This window comes from Mesoplodon mirus (assembly GCF_964341445.2).
Source record: "Mesoplodon mirus genome assembly, chromosome: 12".
Lineage (NCBI taxonomy): Eukaryota > Metazoa > Chordata > Mammalia > Artiodactyla > Ziphiidae > Mesoplodon > Mesoplodon mirus.
Window position 1 is genome coordinate 32,106,354 of NC_138988.1, and position 16,665 is coordinate 32,123,018.

Genomic DNA, 16,665 nt, shown 5'->3' on the forward strand with positions numbered 1-16,665 from the left:
TACCGCAAAAAGAAAAAAAAAAAAACAACAATCCTTTTCATCTCCCTCCATATCGCAGATTAACCACATCACTGCTCAGACTTTGAACCTGATTAGTACTTCCTGTGTCTCTTGAATCTCTCATGGCTTGCAAAGCAAGATTTATTTAGTACTCTCCCATCCATCCCCTACAATTCAGATAACTGTGAAGATAATTCACTTATGGATAATTACTATTATGTGTCTGTTGTATTCAGACATAAAACCTAGTCTACAATCAATAAAATACCATCAGATTTGACACTGTTATGAAATTCAGAGTTCAAATTCTGTGGAAAAGATGGTGAGAAAACCAAGAAGCATCCATGAGCCACTCGAGAAACACTCTCACGGCAGGGAAAATAGCCCCTCAGAAATTAAGTGGTAAATATTTTTAGATTATGGTATTTAGCTGTTAACTTATCATTCTCATAACTTCATTTTCAATTTTAAGGAAGAAAATACTTACTTCTGTACACTTGTTCCAATATTAGTTAAGAATTCTTCCAGTTGGTCATTGAGATTTTCAGAACCCATCTTAAAGAAACTTATCTGGGGCAAGAGGGTGTGGGAATGGGAGGTTGAACAACAGAAACACATACACACAAAATACTTAGAGTGAATCATATAAACAATCACCAAGATACATAGTTAAGTAAAAAACAAAGGATTATTTCCATTTGTGTAAAAATAGGTTGTAGTTTACAATGATTTCTACTGGGCATAGAGCCACTGAAGAAACTACACTTAAATTTCACTGTGCATCATCTTATATATTAACACATGCATATAGTAAACAAGTTTTTAAAATTGGAAAATATATTTTAAAACATTTCAAGTAAGTCATATGGATAAACTATTTCATATTTACTACAAAGATAAGTTTTATATCTGAGGAATAATAAGTACTCATATTCAAAGGAATATTCAAATTTCTTTAAACTCTTGCTTTTAGGGGACTGCTATTTCATCTTATGTTACCCAAATTTAATTTTCTAGCCTCCTTCCTGATGTACAACTCTTGGAATACTTTGGAGTTCATCCATTAATTTTAACTCAGGAAGTATGCCAGGAACATGACACAAGCTCAAACATGTCCATTCTCTTTCAGATCTATTATGAAGCAAGAGTGAGTGGAAGCTTGAGCAATAGGAGTAGCTTTGGAATTCATTTATCTTTCTGTTCCCTGTCCCCAACTGTGATGGGCAAGGTCTAAATACAAGGTAAGTGGTTTCACCTACCCTAAAGTATTTGAAATCTTCATTTGCTAGGAAAACCCTTCTCCCTAACTTCCTTAAAATAGCACTCTGACATTTTAAAAAAATGCTTTAAAATCACAGACACAAATGAGTATTTGACCTTAGTTTGTAATATCCTTACATTTAACATAAAAATCAAACTTAATATAAAGTTCTTGAGACAGTTATAATCCAAAACTCAGTACAATATTCACCTGAGCTTGCATGTACCCAAGTAGAGGTTCTAACAATGCTATTTTCTTTTTGTATTGAAGAGTATTTAATGCACAAAAATAATGCATCATGGTCTGGTGTTGTTTTTTTCTGGAAGTGTAGACATCTTCTGTTACTTCATACTTCACCTTTGAGTGAAAGATTAAAAATACTATTATTTATTTAATTTTGAATTATCTTTAGTAGTGGGTGAGGGGAAGAGAGTACCCAAGGAAAAAGGTGCATCACCAGCAACTGTACATAGCTTTCTTATTTTCTGAGATAGAAATCCTGCAGAATATTGGCTAATATAGTTTTCCTGTTTTACTACCAACCACTTTATTTTTTAAAATGCACATTAAAAGCAGCATTCTAGGGCTTCCCTGGTGGTGCAATGTTTGGGAGTCCGCCTGCCAATGCAGGGGACACGGGTTCGTGCCCCAGTCCGGGAAGATCCCACATGCTGCGGAGCGGCTGGGCCCATGAGCCACGGCCGCTGAGCCTGCGCGTCCGGAGCCTGTGCTGTGCAATGGGAGAGGCCACAACAGTGAGAGGCCCACGTACCACAAAAAAAAAAAAAAGAAAAAAAAAAAGCAGCATTCTACACATAGCTATGAATGGTATAGTAACTGAACTAAGCAGGGCAGATAAGGTCTACCACATGGAGGAAAAGCAGACAACAGTCTGGTATTAGCTTAGCCATTAATCTTTGACCTTTTTCAGTTCACAGCATACCACTTGCCTCCTAGTTCTCTGGTTCTCTCCCTACTGCTCCTCTTTTCTTGTACTTGTTTTCCTTCACCTACACTTAAACTATGTCCCTTGAGTTCTTGTATTCAGAAAACAAATATTTATTGAGCACCTGTTACATAACATACACTGTCTCTTCTCTTTTCCTGCTTTCCATAGAATACCAAAGCAAGTACCAGGAATATTCTAATACACCAACGACTCCCGAAGTTTTATCTCCTGCTCCTCACTCTCCCAGTTGTCAGAGGAAGCAGTTCTCCAGATGGGTCCTTTATGCGTGAATGTGTGTGTGTTGTGTGAATGTGCTGGAAATGTACAAAACTGAAGACAGTATCCTCACAAAACCTGCTCCTCTACTTTGTTTCTTAGCTCTCTTAATTTTTCCTAGATCCATCCCATCAACCAAGAATTTTGGGACTCATTTTTTATTCCTCCTCCTACCATAAGTCTTGTCAATTCTACTTGTGAAGTATCTTCCAAAAGTATTCCCTCCTCTCCACTTTCAATAACAACCTTAGCTGAGACTCTCCTAATATCTTTGCCGACTATTCCAATACCTTTTCATTGGATTCCCTCTAGTCTTGTCCCCTTCATATTTCCACTAATATTTTCATTCTGTTATCACAATTGCATGGTGTCACTCATCTACTTAAAATCCTTTGGTGGCTGCCCACTCCCGCTAACATACATTTTAGTCATTAACATAGTAACCTGGCCCCAAACTACCTCTTTCTTGTCGTTTGGCCATACCTCCCCCCAATACATCCTATGCTCCAGACACACTGAAATGATTATCTTTCCATTATCAAAATTATTGATAGAAATAATAATAAAATCTATAAGCCAGGTACTCGGCATGCATTCTCCTTCCTCTTCACAACTACTGAGTTTTTTTGATAGAGAGATTAAGTAACCAGTGTAACTAAACCAAACCAGCTTATTTGACCTCAGGAAAATAAGCGGCACAGCTGATATTAGTTCCCAACCAGTCTGATTCCAGAGGCAGTGCTCTTAACCTTTACGCTCTCCAGACTCTCCCATGTGCTTCTGCAAAGGCCGTTTTTCTTCCAGAAATGCCCTCTCCCCCAATCCCAAACCACTGACATCTGCTCAGCTTCAATGCAAATGGCACCTCCTTAAAGTGTAACCTTTCCCAACTTACCAATCAAAGATATACTGTCCTCTCTCTGCTCTCCCAGCATTTTGTTAAGACTTCTTTACTGCACTTAACTCAGTGTTAATTCATGTGTTCTCTTCATCCTTGTATTCTGGCAGCTGCTCTAGTCACATGCCTTCATACAGGAAGCCTTTGATAGATGTGGATTATCTACTCCTTGAGGGCAGAGGTGGAGCCTACTCACATTGTTCCCCCATAGTACCCAAAATATAGTAGGTGCTCAATAAATTTTTCAAATAAATTGAATTAGTGGAAGAATGTTTTTAAAAATACCTGGAACAGCCAGAGGCAATGTAAAATAAAACAAAGTTCATACTTAGAGCCTTAACTGCTTCTCTATGGCAAAGTAACAAAGTAATGTAGATCTGAAAATGTATGTATTTTATAAATATTTGCACCATCAAGTAATCAGTGAAAGCAGATCTTTGTACTCAATTTGTGAGAGAAACATTCCCTTTTTGGGTCACAGTGGCTGTTGCACAGTAATCATACCCAACTGTGGATTCCCAGAGTGGTCACTGTGTCCCTACCAGCAGCCGCAGCCAAGGCTGCAGACGCCAATTCCTGGGCACAGAGACCATCTGACTCACAAGCATCTAGCGGAGGCCTACTCTGATCGAGCCTTGGACTAGACACTGAGAGAGAAATGATCTTAAGGAGCATCTAGATGAACTTGTTAATACTCTGTTCTTTGTTCTTTACTCAAATGCATTTCTCCTCAAATGTAGTATAATATTTCTGAATTTCACTCCTTGAAGAAGCATAAAAAAAAATACATACATATATATATATATATATATATATTCCCTGTAAATGAGGAGGTCTTCAAAACAGAATTTCATTCAATTATGTATGTAACAATTCAACTTTTTAACCACTGTATATCAGAACACACTTTTGAATACATATATAAAACAAATGCAGTGTTATCAAAATACAAAGCAAAAGGAGGCAATGTTACACCTGGGCATCAATTACATTTTTGGAATAGTTATGTTTACTTATAAAACTCTATCAACAGAAAAATATTTTGTTTAAAAAGACAATTATTAGTTGTCTGATAATTAACAATTAACAGAAAGGCTTTGAACTAGAAGGACAGAATAAACTAAGGGCAATACAGCAAAGCATACAAAGCAACTGCTGGCTACCATTTTTAAACTGGAAAAATGAGACCACCTAATGAAACAGTTGTTAATTGTGATACTGAAGGAGTAATATGTATCACACCTTGTCATTTTCTCTTTTTTTTGACAATCTGCTATATCTGTTAATTGCAGCATCATGATCTGGAAAACAGAAATGACTATTAACAAAAATACAACAGTACTTTGCAAAACTTATAAGTGCTTTAACAGTTTTCACATGTGCATCTTTCAACAAATGTACTAAAGCAAAATAAGAATTCCCTACTATGTGATCACTCCACCCAAATGTTCCCCACAGCCAAATTTCCCCCTAAAGTATGTTTCTGTTTATTAAATTGGTAAAAAACATTTAATTCCAAGGAAACAGTAGTCCACTAAAAGTTTTTTGAAGTATTTTTTAGTACAGAAATAGCAAATGCCCATTAAAGAAAATATGGAATAGACAGGAAAATAAGGAAGGGAAAATATACCACCTTCTTAGGTATTATGAAGATAACAAACCACAAGATTTAACTTCCTTTAAAATATTTCTTCTAGCATAAATAGTGCAACTTAAATAACAAGGATTTAAATAATATTCACTTAAACTTTTAATTAGGTTCATTCTTTTCAATTATTACATAAAATCTGGCCACAGATTTGTGTTGATAAAGAAATGCATCATTACAAGAAATAAATGTACAAAGTATTCAGAGCTTACCATTACTAGCAATCTGAAACACTTCCTTTAATGTCAATATTTCTGGAAAAGTTCAAGAATAATTTCAGTTTAGCATATTTATGAACTATCTTAAATTTTGTTTAGAAAACAGTAACTGCCATTTAAGCTACTATTAAAACTCCAAATATTTCAAAGTTCAACATTCTAAGTGAAAAAGTTATTGTGTTTCAACTAGCCTAACATTTACTATCATTAACAACAGTTACACCACCAGAAATTGTACCTGCCACAAATTGTTATATGACCCAAAAACAAAATTTTAAAACCATTGCAGGGCTTCCCTGGGGGCGCAGTGGTTAAGAATCTGCCTGCCAATGCAGGGGACATGGGTTCGAGCCCTGGTCTGGGAAGATCCCACATGCCATGGAGCAACTAAGCCCGTGGGCCACAACTACTGAGCCTGTGCTCTAGAGCCCGCGAGCCACAGCTACTGAGCCCATGCACCACAACTACTGAAGCCCATGCGCCTAGAGCCCGTGCTCTGCAACAAGAGAAGAGAAGCCTGTGCACCACAATGAAGAGTAGCCCCTGCTCACCGCAACTAGAGGAAGCCTACGCACAGCAATGAAGACCCAACGCAGTCAAAAATAAATACATAAAATAAGTAAATTTTAAAAAATAACACTGCAAATTCTAAGATATACAAATGTTCTGATTTAGTACCAGAATCCAACCTATTGATTTTTTGATACTGACTCTAATAAGTTCAAACGCTGAATGATAAAAAGAACATTTTATTGACAAGATTATGATATTCAGTCCCCTTAGATGGAGAAAAGAGGTCTTGTTTCTTGACCTTGGAAAAGATTATTCTTGAAGATTACCAAGACAAATATTAATTATATCTCTAAAATACATTTGTCTTTATTCCATGTATAATTTAAATACTTTATCATCCACTGATACATTAGTACAATGTTTTTACTCTATCTATACATACTTTGTAAATAAGTCTGTATGATTGTCTGAGATTGTAAATTGTAAGAAAGCAGAGCCAAGTCTATAAACGCTCTCATTTTATCACGTAATAATCCTAAATGGGAAAAAAAGAAAGCCACCACAAGCTACTGAGACATGGGTTGTTAGATGGACCAGCCCCTACCTCCCACCACTCCAGCCCACCAACACGCCTCACCTCCTGCGCCACTGTCCCAGTTCAGGCCCTGGTCACACCTCACTGGACTCTCACAACTTCCTAGTCCATTCTCCTAGCATCAAATCCATCCTCCAAAAACAAAGGTATACTTCTTAAAGACATCCATTGTCTTCTCTTTGCTTATAAACTCAAGTCCAACATCTTTAGCATGATCTAGTCCCAACTAATCTATATCTAGAGTTGTCTCCCGCCATCCCCCAACACATCCAACACTGCAGCCACACTCAGTTTCTCAAAACAACACATGCATTTCTACCCATAACTCTGTGCTTTCTGGTCCTTCCAGTAGAACAGTGACTCTCTTCTCCTGGCCAATTCTTCTTCCTTGCTCAGTGCTCATGGCACATCTGTGAGGGAGCCTTTCTGACACCCTCCTCTGAGCCCCCACAGCACCTTGCTCATCCCTAATTATAAGAGTACCAGAATTATCTGTTTACCCATCTCCTTCTCTGGGCTTTCCCAAGGGATGTGACACCTTATTCATTTAAGTACTCCTCAGTATCTAGCTTAACATCTAGCAGGAGCTCCTGTAAATGTTTAGCAACTAATTAAAGTAAAAGTGACACTTGCTACAGTCAGAAATGGTTAAGGTATAGAGTATTACAAATTTTACAAGCAGTGATCTTCCAACAGCTAATGAAAGTAAACATAAGCTTGACTTCAATACCTTTCAGATCTCTTTCTTTAAACTGGGTAATGGGGAACATCATGGCATCAGCAAGCTGCGTTGAAAGTACCGCATGACAAGAGCTAAGCTGGTAAAAGAAAGACCAAAAAGGCCAAATAACTACAAAGAGACAATCAACCAGCATTATGGAAACTGAACAAAACCTAGTAAAAAGCTGTTGGTATAGGGATTCCCTGGCAGTCCAGCGGTTAAGACTCTGGGCTTCCACGGCAGGAGGCACAGGTCCAATACCTGGTTGGGGAACTAAGATCCTGCATGCCAAGTGATGCGGCCAAAAAGTTAAAAAAGGTACTGATACATTTACATAAGGGAACCCTAAAATTATGTGATGTTATCACATAATTAGGTGACAGTCAAAAATATTCCATTTAAAACTCTCAGAAGAAAACATGTGATAACCTTGAATTTAGCAATGGTTTCTAAGATATGACACCAAAAGCACAAGCAACCAAAGAAAATATAAACTGGACTTCATCAGAATTGAAAACTTTTGTGCATCAAAGGATACTATCAAGAGAATAAAAAGACAACCCACAGAATGGGAGAAAATATTTACTAATCACATATCTGATAAGGGACTTGTATACTTTAGAATAAAGAACTCTTAAACTCAATACTAAAAGACAACCCAATTAAAAATTGGGCAGGGAATTCCCTGGTGGTCCAGTGATTAGGACTCCTTGCACTCACTGCCGAGGGCCCAGGTTCAATCCCTGGTTGGGGAACTGGGATCCCACAAGCCATGAGGCGTGGCCAAAAAAAGTAAAGTAAAATAAACATGAAAAAATAAACATAATTTTTTTTAATGGGCAAAGGTCTGAATAGATACTTTTTCAAATATATACAAATGGTCAATAAGCATAGGAAAAAATGCTCAACATCATTAGGCTTCAGGAAAATGCATATCAAAACTACAATGAGGGGGCTTCCCTGGTGGTGCAGTGGTTGAGAGTCTGCCTGCCGATGCAGGGGACACGGGTTCGTGCCCCGGTCTGGGAAGATCCCACATGCCGTGGAGTGGCTGGGCCTGTGAGCCATGGCCGCTGAGCCTGCGCGTCCGGAGCCTGTGCTCCACAACAGAAGAGGCCACAGAAGTGAGAGGCCCGCGTACCGCAAAAACCAACCAAACAAACAAACAAACAAACTACCATGAGATTCCACTTCATACCCGCTTAGATGGCTATAGTAAAAAAAATTAATGAAAATAACAAGTGTTGATAAGGACGTGGAGAAATTGGAACACTCCTACATTACTGGCAGAAATGTAAAATTGTGCAAGAGCTGTGGAAAACAGTTTGGCAGTTTCTCAAAAAGCTAAACATAGGGCCTCCCTGGTGGCGCAGTGGTTGAGAGTCCGCCTGCCGATGCAGGGGATACGGGTTCGTGCCCCGGTCTGGGAGGATCCCATATGCCGCGGAGCGGCTGGGCCCGTGAGCCATGGCCGCTGGGCCTGCGCATCCGGAGCCTGTGCTCCGCAACGGGAGAGGCCACAACAGTGAGAGGCCCGCATACCGCAAAAAAAAAAAAAAAAGCTAAACATAAAATTATTATATGATCCAGCAATTCCCCCTCCTGGGTATATACCCCCCAAAACTGAAAACTGGCGTTTGAAAACACAAAAACAAAAAACTTGTACATGAATGCTCACAGCAGTACTGTTCACATTAGCCAAAAGATGGAAAACAACCCAAATCAAATGTCTGTCAACTAATGAATGGATAAATAAAATGTGGTATACATACAATGGAATTTTATTCAGCAAAACAAAGTAAGAGCAAAAAATGAAATTCTGATACTTTCTACAACATGAATGAACCCTGACAACGTTATGCCAAGTGAAAGAAGACAGACGCAAAAATCCACAAATCGTATGAGTCCATTTGTGTGAAATATCCAAAATAGGCAAATCCATACTGACAGAAAGCAGATTTGTGGTTGCCAGGAGCTGAGGGGAGGAAGGGAGTGACTACTTAATAGGCACCTAGTAGGTTTCCTTTGGGATGATGATGAAAATGTTCTGGAACATCAGTGGTGGTTGCACAACATTGTGAATGTGCGAAATGTCATTAATGGTAAATTTTATATATATTTTACCACAATAAAAAATTCCATTTCCTATAAATATTTCTTTAAATTGATCTCCTGTGACAATATTTTGCTATGATGTGTTATTAAAATATTTCAAAAAACTACTTTTCCAGTTAAGAGACTAGAAAAGACAGAACTACCTAATGGCTCATCTGAAAAGAAGAGCTTTCACTGCAGTAGTACAAAATAGTTATGGATGGATTCTCCGAACATTTCTCACCACCTTGCTTCCTCTTGGCTTCTAGGTCTTAATGATTTGTTCTGCTGACTGGTAGAGAAATTAAGGGCTGGTATTGGTTGTTTGGGAAGGAAGGATTAATGAAATGAATGGTAAAATACTGCTCAATGTAAAAAACAGAGAAACCATAAAGAGCCCAGCTATGGCTAACAGCTTAACTCTTCTCTCCCTGCCTACATCAAACTACACAATTAAAGGCTGAATGGTACATGAAAGTAGAGAGAGCACATCTATATGCTTATTCCTTGAAAACAATTTGCTTTAATCAGACAAAGATAGTGTTGTTTTTACAAGACAGCCACCAAGATTTGGAAATAAGGCGCTTCTTTAAATAGTAATCTTTTATCATTAAGATTTACTCATAAAATCATAATAATAAAACTTCCCAATAAAAGCTAAACAACTTCAGTAACTTAATTATAAGATCACTTATACAAGCAAAATAAAATAAGCATTTACCTCATCTATAACTTTTGAAAACTGTTGCAAAGTAGAACTCATAACTTCATCATCACCCCCCAGTGGAAAACGCTGAAAAGTGAGAAACAGAGATGAGGTAAAGGTCCAATGCTGTATGTCTTTTGTGAGTGACATTATAATTTTTAAATAACTTCAGCAAACTTCTAAAATTTTGAATAAGCTCTAAAAACATCGTTTTAATAAAATAATGTAATTCATATAAGTAGTACACATTAATTAAAATGTTTGCTAAGTGACCAATCAACATGGTGTACAGGAATGTACACCATACTAGAAGTTCAAAGATTTAAAATTAGCTCCAATTTCTCTACTAGCCAGCTGTGTAATCTTGAGCAAGCCTCAGTTTCTTCATTTGAAAAAAGAGGTAAATTAGATAACCTCTGTGTCTAACATTAAATCATTAAAATTATTAGATATAAGTGCATAATGGAATTTCAATGGCATATCAAAATTACCTTCTGTGAATCCCAAAAGGCTTAGAATTATTGATAAGAAATTCTATTTATCTATACAGATACTGTATCACTGCATATTTTAAATTATACTTTTAAAACTTTCATATATAGTACCTGTTTTTCATATTCTTTTAAAAGTTTTGAAGTCAGGTGTGTTGCTGCACTTAATTCATTCTACAGGAAAAGATGAGCATTCAAATTAAAACAGTAGTACAGATTAAGAAAAAAGTTTTAATTGAAGATTCCTATGCCACTTTTATTTATCACTTAACATAAATATTGTACAACATGTTCTCAAAACCCCTCATTAAGCCATTGGAAAGGGAACTACCACTAAGCACTTTAAAGGGAAACTCAAACCATGAAATAGACACCGTCAAGGAATTCAGCAGTGTTCCAGGTGTGTGCTTTTTCTTTTTAGCTAATAAAAACGATTAGTTAAAGCTTTAAAGCTAGAAGTAAACTGTACACAATGTTATCCAGAATCTTCAGAGAGTCTACATTGATAACTGATTATCCCTCTCTAGATGCTGATACTAGAAAATGATAAGCATTTAATAACATACAACCATATGACCTAGTCATACCATATAACAATGTAGCCATATGAAGAAAATACTTTTTTTAATTTAAAGGTTTTTTTTCAGTGATGAATATAATGACATACGTAATGTTTCTTTTACATATTAATCTGTGTGGTCAGAAATCAAATTCTTGAGCGACCTATCACTAAGAAAAATAAATAAGTAACTATCACAGTAACTTTAAAGTATATAACGAAAATTTGAGTCCTGAAAGAAGAGAAATTGAGAAGGGGCAAAAAAAGAAACTTGTACACTTAATTAATCCCAAAGAGAGTTTATCATAGAACCCAGGTTGCTGTTAAGGCTTATAATTAAGTTACATAAACAGAGCCTCAAATCTTATGCCTGTTCAACCAAAATAATCTAGTCACATCCTTTTAAAATTCATCTCCTAGTACCCCAGAGCTATATCTACTCTTTATTACCTTCTATCTAGATAGAGGCTAGTCTACTTTCAAATCCTCTGCTCAAAAAGGGGAAGTATCCCATAAGATTAAAAGCATGATTAGGGAAAATACTGGTGGCAATACAGGGTTTTAAGTCAAATCTTACGCAAAGATCACTATCAGAGTTTCACTAAGAAAGTCCTTACTATGTTTGGGGAAAAGGAGTAGATGCTTCCATCTTCATCACTTTTGTAGTGCTACAAACTATACATTAGTAATTGAAATGTAAGCTCTGTAATACAAAATCCTTAATGTTCATTCATCCATTCAACAAATGTTTATTACTATGCACCCTGGACAGGGCTAGGCACCAGTAAATAAGACAGACACTATCTCTGTCCTCATGGGCTTAAAGATTTATTTTATAAATGCACTGAGTCAGCCTTTAGTTCTTTACCTGTGCATCATAAATCCGATGCATAGCTTGATACAACTGGTTCATATAGTTGGAAATAGCTGTAGCATCTTCTTCAAATACACCCAGTAAAGACCTTGTCTGTATAAAATAAAAGCAGTAAGTTTATGTTAACCATTATATAAATCAAGTGGAAATCTTTTTTTCCTAAAAGATGGAAAAATCACAGGATATTAGAACTCTAACAATTCTGAGTTTTGATCTATTTCGATAGTAATGCCAAGACGCTGGGGTTCTTTATTCTCAATTTCATTAAAACAGATAGATTTTCCAACTATGTTATATAAACCTTAGAAGGAACAACAAAGGTATATTTTTATGAATTAAAAAGTCTGTAATTAAGAACAAATCTACAGAATCAGTCAAGACTATATTAACAGTATTCCATGTATAAATATTTTAAATATCTTTTTTCAGTATAACTTAGTATGATTATTTCCCTCTCTCTCTCTCTCTCTTTTTTTTTTGGCTGTGTTGGGTCTTCATTGCTGCACAGGGGCTTTCTCTAGTTGCAGCAAGCAGGGGCTACTCTTCGTTGCGGTGCGTGGGCTTCTCATTGCAGTGGCTTCTCTTGTTGCGGAGCACAGGCTCTAGGTGCATGGGCTTCATTAGTTGCGGCACGTGGGCTCAGCAGTTGTGGTGCACAGGCTTAGTTGCTCCACAGCATGTGGGATCTTCCCGGACCAGGGATTGAACCCGTGTCCCCTGCATTGGTAGGCGGATTCTTAACCACTGTGCCACCAGGGAAGTCCCTGATTATTTCTCTTTCTCCATAGTCTCTTCTAGTAGTGCCAAACTCCTCCCCATCATAATCCAAAATAACACCATAGTATCCCTTCCCCTCCCCAACATGGCCTGTAAAATGCTAACTAGGTTTTTTCTGAGTGCAGAATTTGGAATCATTTTTCTTCTTTTTTATACATTTCTATGTTGTTAGGCTTTTTTTTCCCCCCACAATGAGCACGAGCATGTAAAAATTACCTTCACTTTAAGAGTAAAAACTTGTCAGTCAGTAAATGTTAAGACTGTCAATAAAAAGGATCAGAGATAAGGAAACTCAGCTTAAAGGCAAAGTATGTTCACCTTTTTATATCCCAAAGGCAGGATAAGAATTAAATTCCAACAATTATTGAGATAACTACAGCTTAAAATCTAAAAGATGACCTTGTACTTTTATTCTACAAATAGTTAATTTATACCTCAGCCTTAGAAGCTGGTTTCTAAAAACCAACTTATTCCTTAGCTTCCTATTTTCAGAAGAGAAAGCTAAGTCACTATGGTTGTTTTAAAAAGCAGTGCAAAATCATTATGCCAGTATATGAAGTCCAAGTTATCTCAGTCTTCTACTTCCCCATGCCCCAGAGATTTAGATCTGGCAGAATCTTTTTATTTTTTAGCTCTAGTGCCCTACTGCCATTCCCCAAGTGCTATTTTAAGATGTAAAAAAGAAAGCATCATGAAATCTTGTTTTGCTAGTGCCATTCTTAAGAGAAGTGTGCCACTTACATTTTTTTTCTTCAAAAATTAGCATTCTAACTCAAGGAATAACACATTTATGCAAACATGTGTAGTGGACTTAAATTAAAAACATGTTCTTAGCCTCAAACAGGGTTGAAACAGCTTCCTTATGTAAAGCTAATAAGATTGAGTTCAACACTGTATAATGACTGTTTAAAGTTAGCAGCTTACAAAAATGCAATCACTTTGGTACCATTTCACTGAATCTATGACGGCATCCACTGTGAGCTGTGCCAGTTTAATACACTACTGTCACAAACAAAACAGTGCTGGCAATTAAGCTATGAATTCAGGTGTTCTAATGTCTTGAAGTTTTTACTTTATATTTATGGAAACAGATCTTTGACAGAATTTTTTATATAACTCTCATATAAACACAAAAAGAAAACACAAGGTGCACAAATTTAATATAACCCTAAAATTTCAACTCTTGTGCATAATTTTTTGACATAAGAAGACACCGCTAGCCATGTTTTCACATCCAATATTATTCTGTGCCACGAGCAGGTGACAAATATTTCTCAGAAGTGCTCCACTTTTATCTCCAATATTTTCTTCCAAATTATTGATACCCAGTCAGCAAGTTTTGATGGCAGCACTTGCTTCATGTTACTAGCTGTCAAAGAAATATTTTCAGACAAAAAACAAGACTGATAATCCTTCAAGTGGTTGTGAATTGATTTGTTGGCTGAACATTAAAAGGCTGCACTTGGCCACTCATGTCACTAGGAGAAATAACCAAGTGTGTAGATTTGCAGGCAATTACAAGTAAAACAACATCAATTGTAAGGGGCATCTCAATATAAGAGATGTCAAAATGTGAATTTAAAAAAAGTACATCTCATAATCTTTGAGTATTTCATATTATGCCAAAGAGAAAAGCCTCCATTTGGGATTGGAGTTTGCCTTCACAGTTCTAGCTTAGCTGGATCATTGATAAGATTTTTATCTACATATAAAATCAATTATTTTTTTAAAGATCATATATTTTCTTACTAAATAGAAAGTTTAATTTTGTTTCTGATTTTCAAAACAACATATAAGCATTGATAAGGCATCTAGTATAGTCTTAAGATTTCCTACTTCAACAGATGGTATCTTTTGCAGAATGGTATGGGTTGTGCAAGATAATTCTAAAGATGTGTATGTGCAATCAGCTGGATTTGGACTTGCAAATATACCCCTATTTTAATACTTCGTTACTTTAAATTAAAACTAAAAAAGGACAATTGTAATTCAGGGTAGTCTTTCAGGACTCCCAGGCTCTAACTTTTTTACATAGCAACTGGCAGGCCATTTTTGACTAGGATCAAATAATCTAATAAAAACATCTCTATCAGGAGCTTTAGAAGTTTTCCTCCTCTTTGTTACTCAACTTCTTGGACTCTATCCTAGATACATAGTCCAGATGAGAACAAAAATTGATGCCCAAAAGCATTAATCTTAGCACTATATATAAAAGCAAAACTTGGGAAAAACTCTAAAAGTCCAACAACAGGACAACTATATTAAGTGAGTCAAGGAAATGTTCAACCTTTGAATTTTTTATTCAGTATGTAATAACGTGTGAAGGTACTTAAGCTACAATGTGTAGTTAAAGCCAAATAAAAATCATTATGTACAATATAATCTCAATCACATTAGAAGGTGTAAGAGAAAAAAACTAGAAAAAAGAAAGCAAACTGTTAACAGAGTTTGCTGCTGGGCGCACGACAGGTAACTGTGTGCTTTCTGTATCTTCCAATTTTTCTGAAGCAAACAACTATTATTTTTATAATCAAGTACAAGGATTAAAACATTCACTATCTATAACAGCTGAAGTTCAGAGATGTTAAGTGACTTGCCCTAAGGTAGAAGGTACTAAGCGGCAGTAATGACTAAAACCCTTATATCCTGAATCCCCAATCCAGGGCTTTCCATCTTGCCACAGGTTTTCCCCAAGAATTGCTTCTCAGTGTCTTACCCTTCTAAATCCCAGTTGTCCCAATTAATTTTCCCAAGTAAACATTAACTAGCTCAAATTTACTACGAAAGACTATCAACGTGGCTATTTCATTAAAAATTACCATAAAACTAATACTAATACAGCACATGCTTGTAAAAAAGAAGCTCAAGTTGTAAACTAATTGTGTGAAAAGTTCAAGAAATTAGATGAGTCAAGAGATTATACCCTCCTAAGTCATGGCTAGGGCACTGTGTAACCCATTCTGAGCAGTGTGTAATCTTTATGAGCTGTAAAAGTGAGCCCAGGTATGAGAAGAAAGGTAAGGCACCTGTTGAGTCTTATAAAATAAAAAACTAAAATGACAAAAGTACACCTGACCAATACATCCCACAAAATTTTTGCTGAACATCTGAAACAAATGTAGATTATTACTTTATACTACAGAAATCGTTAAGCATTTGAACTGGCTATTCTGGCAGTCAAAATAAGCCAAGAAGTCAGTTTCTCTTTGTGTCAATATAGGCTGATAAGAGTACATTACCAGCAGGCAACTGGCCTGTGAAGATAACTTTCAGCGTGAAAAAAAAAAAACAAATCAATTCCACAATCAGAGCCCAACTTCAACTTAGCAATCAAAATTGGCACCACATCCATGGCAGACATATCATACAGTAAAGGGGGATCCAGCCCCTCCCTCCTGTTCTTTTGGAGTCATATTAAACCGTCAAGACACATGAAATATGTGCAGTTGTAGTTCTAAATGAACAACATTTCAGAAAATTTTCTTCATTCTAAGTGGTAGCCAACCAGCAACACCGTCTTAAATCCCTTATTGTGTAAGAGAGGCCTAGGGATGAAGTTTCTCAACCCAAGTTACAGCGCCTACCAACATGGTTTTAACATCGCTGATTTCATTCTTCAGTACTGAAAACATCAGTAATGGTTACGTTTTCCTAGACTATCTTAAGCTAGAGCAACCACACTAGCATCATCCCCAACGCACAAAACACAGGGCTTTTATTTTGATGAGTTTATTAGAGCCAAGTCTGCAACGAGGGCGCAGCAGTCGTGGAACCGCGAAGGCGCCGTCCTCCACTCGGCGTGCATGGCCCGAGTGACAGCGGCTACACTCACGGCCACGACACTCGGCCGGGAGGCTCCGGGACCCTTGACGGGCTTCGCCGAGGACTCTACGCACGGGCATATCAAGAGCCTTTCAGCATCTCTCCCCCCCGCAAAATTATCCATTTCCTTCCCTAGCTTGGTAAGAAATCATTAAGTCTACGGGGTCTTTTCTCCTTCTGCATTTTCTCCGAAGAGGTTTTCGAAGAGAAAATTCCAGGATCCGGATTTACCACCTCACATCACGGCGATTATAAAGCATCTT

The 16,665-nt window shown here is 37.0% G+C and overlaps 1 protein-coding gene across 2 annotated transcripts in view; it reads right to left on the bottom strand.

Annotated features, from left to right (window-relative positions):
• The window catches only part of APPL1 (adaptor protein, phosphotyrosine interacting with PH domain and leucine zipper 1), a 33,713-nt gene that overhangs the window by 16,558 nt on the left and 490 nt on the right, over positions 1-16,665 (bottom strand). For both annotated transcript variants that reach the window (XM_082638977.1, XM_082638976.1), the window contains exons 2-9: positions 11,798-11,896; positions 10,485-10,544; positions 9,895-9,966; positions 7,089-7,176; positions 5,245-5,286; positions 4,627-4,685; positions 1,472-1,618; positions 488-570 (exon numbers count right to left, since the gene is read on the bottom strand). In XM_082638977.1, the coding sequence (XP_082495103.1) occupies positions 488-570; positions 1,472-1,618; positions 4,627-4,685; positions 5,245-5,286; positions 7,089-7,176; positions 9,895-9,966; positions 10,485-10,544; positions 11,798-11,896 (650 nt within the window). The remainder of the gene's footprint in view (positions 1-487; positions 571-1,471; positions 1,619-4,626; positions 4,686-5,244; positions 5,287-7,088; positions 7,177-9,894; positions 9,967-10,484; positions 10,545-11,797; positions 11,897-16,665) is intronic.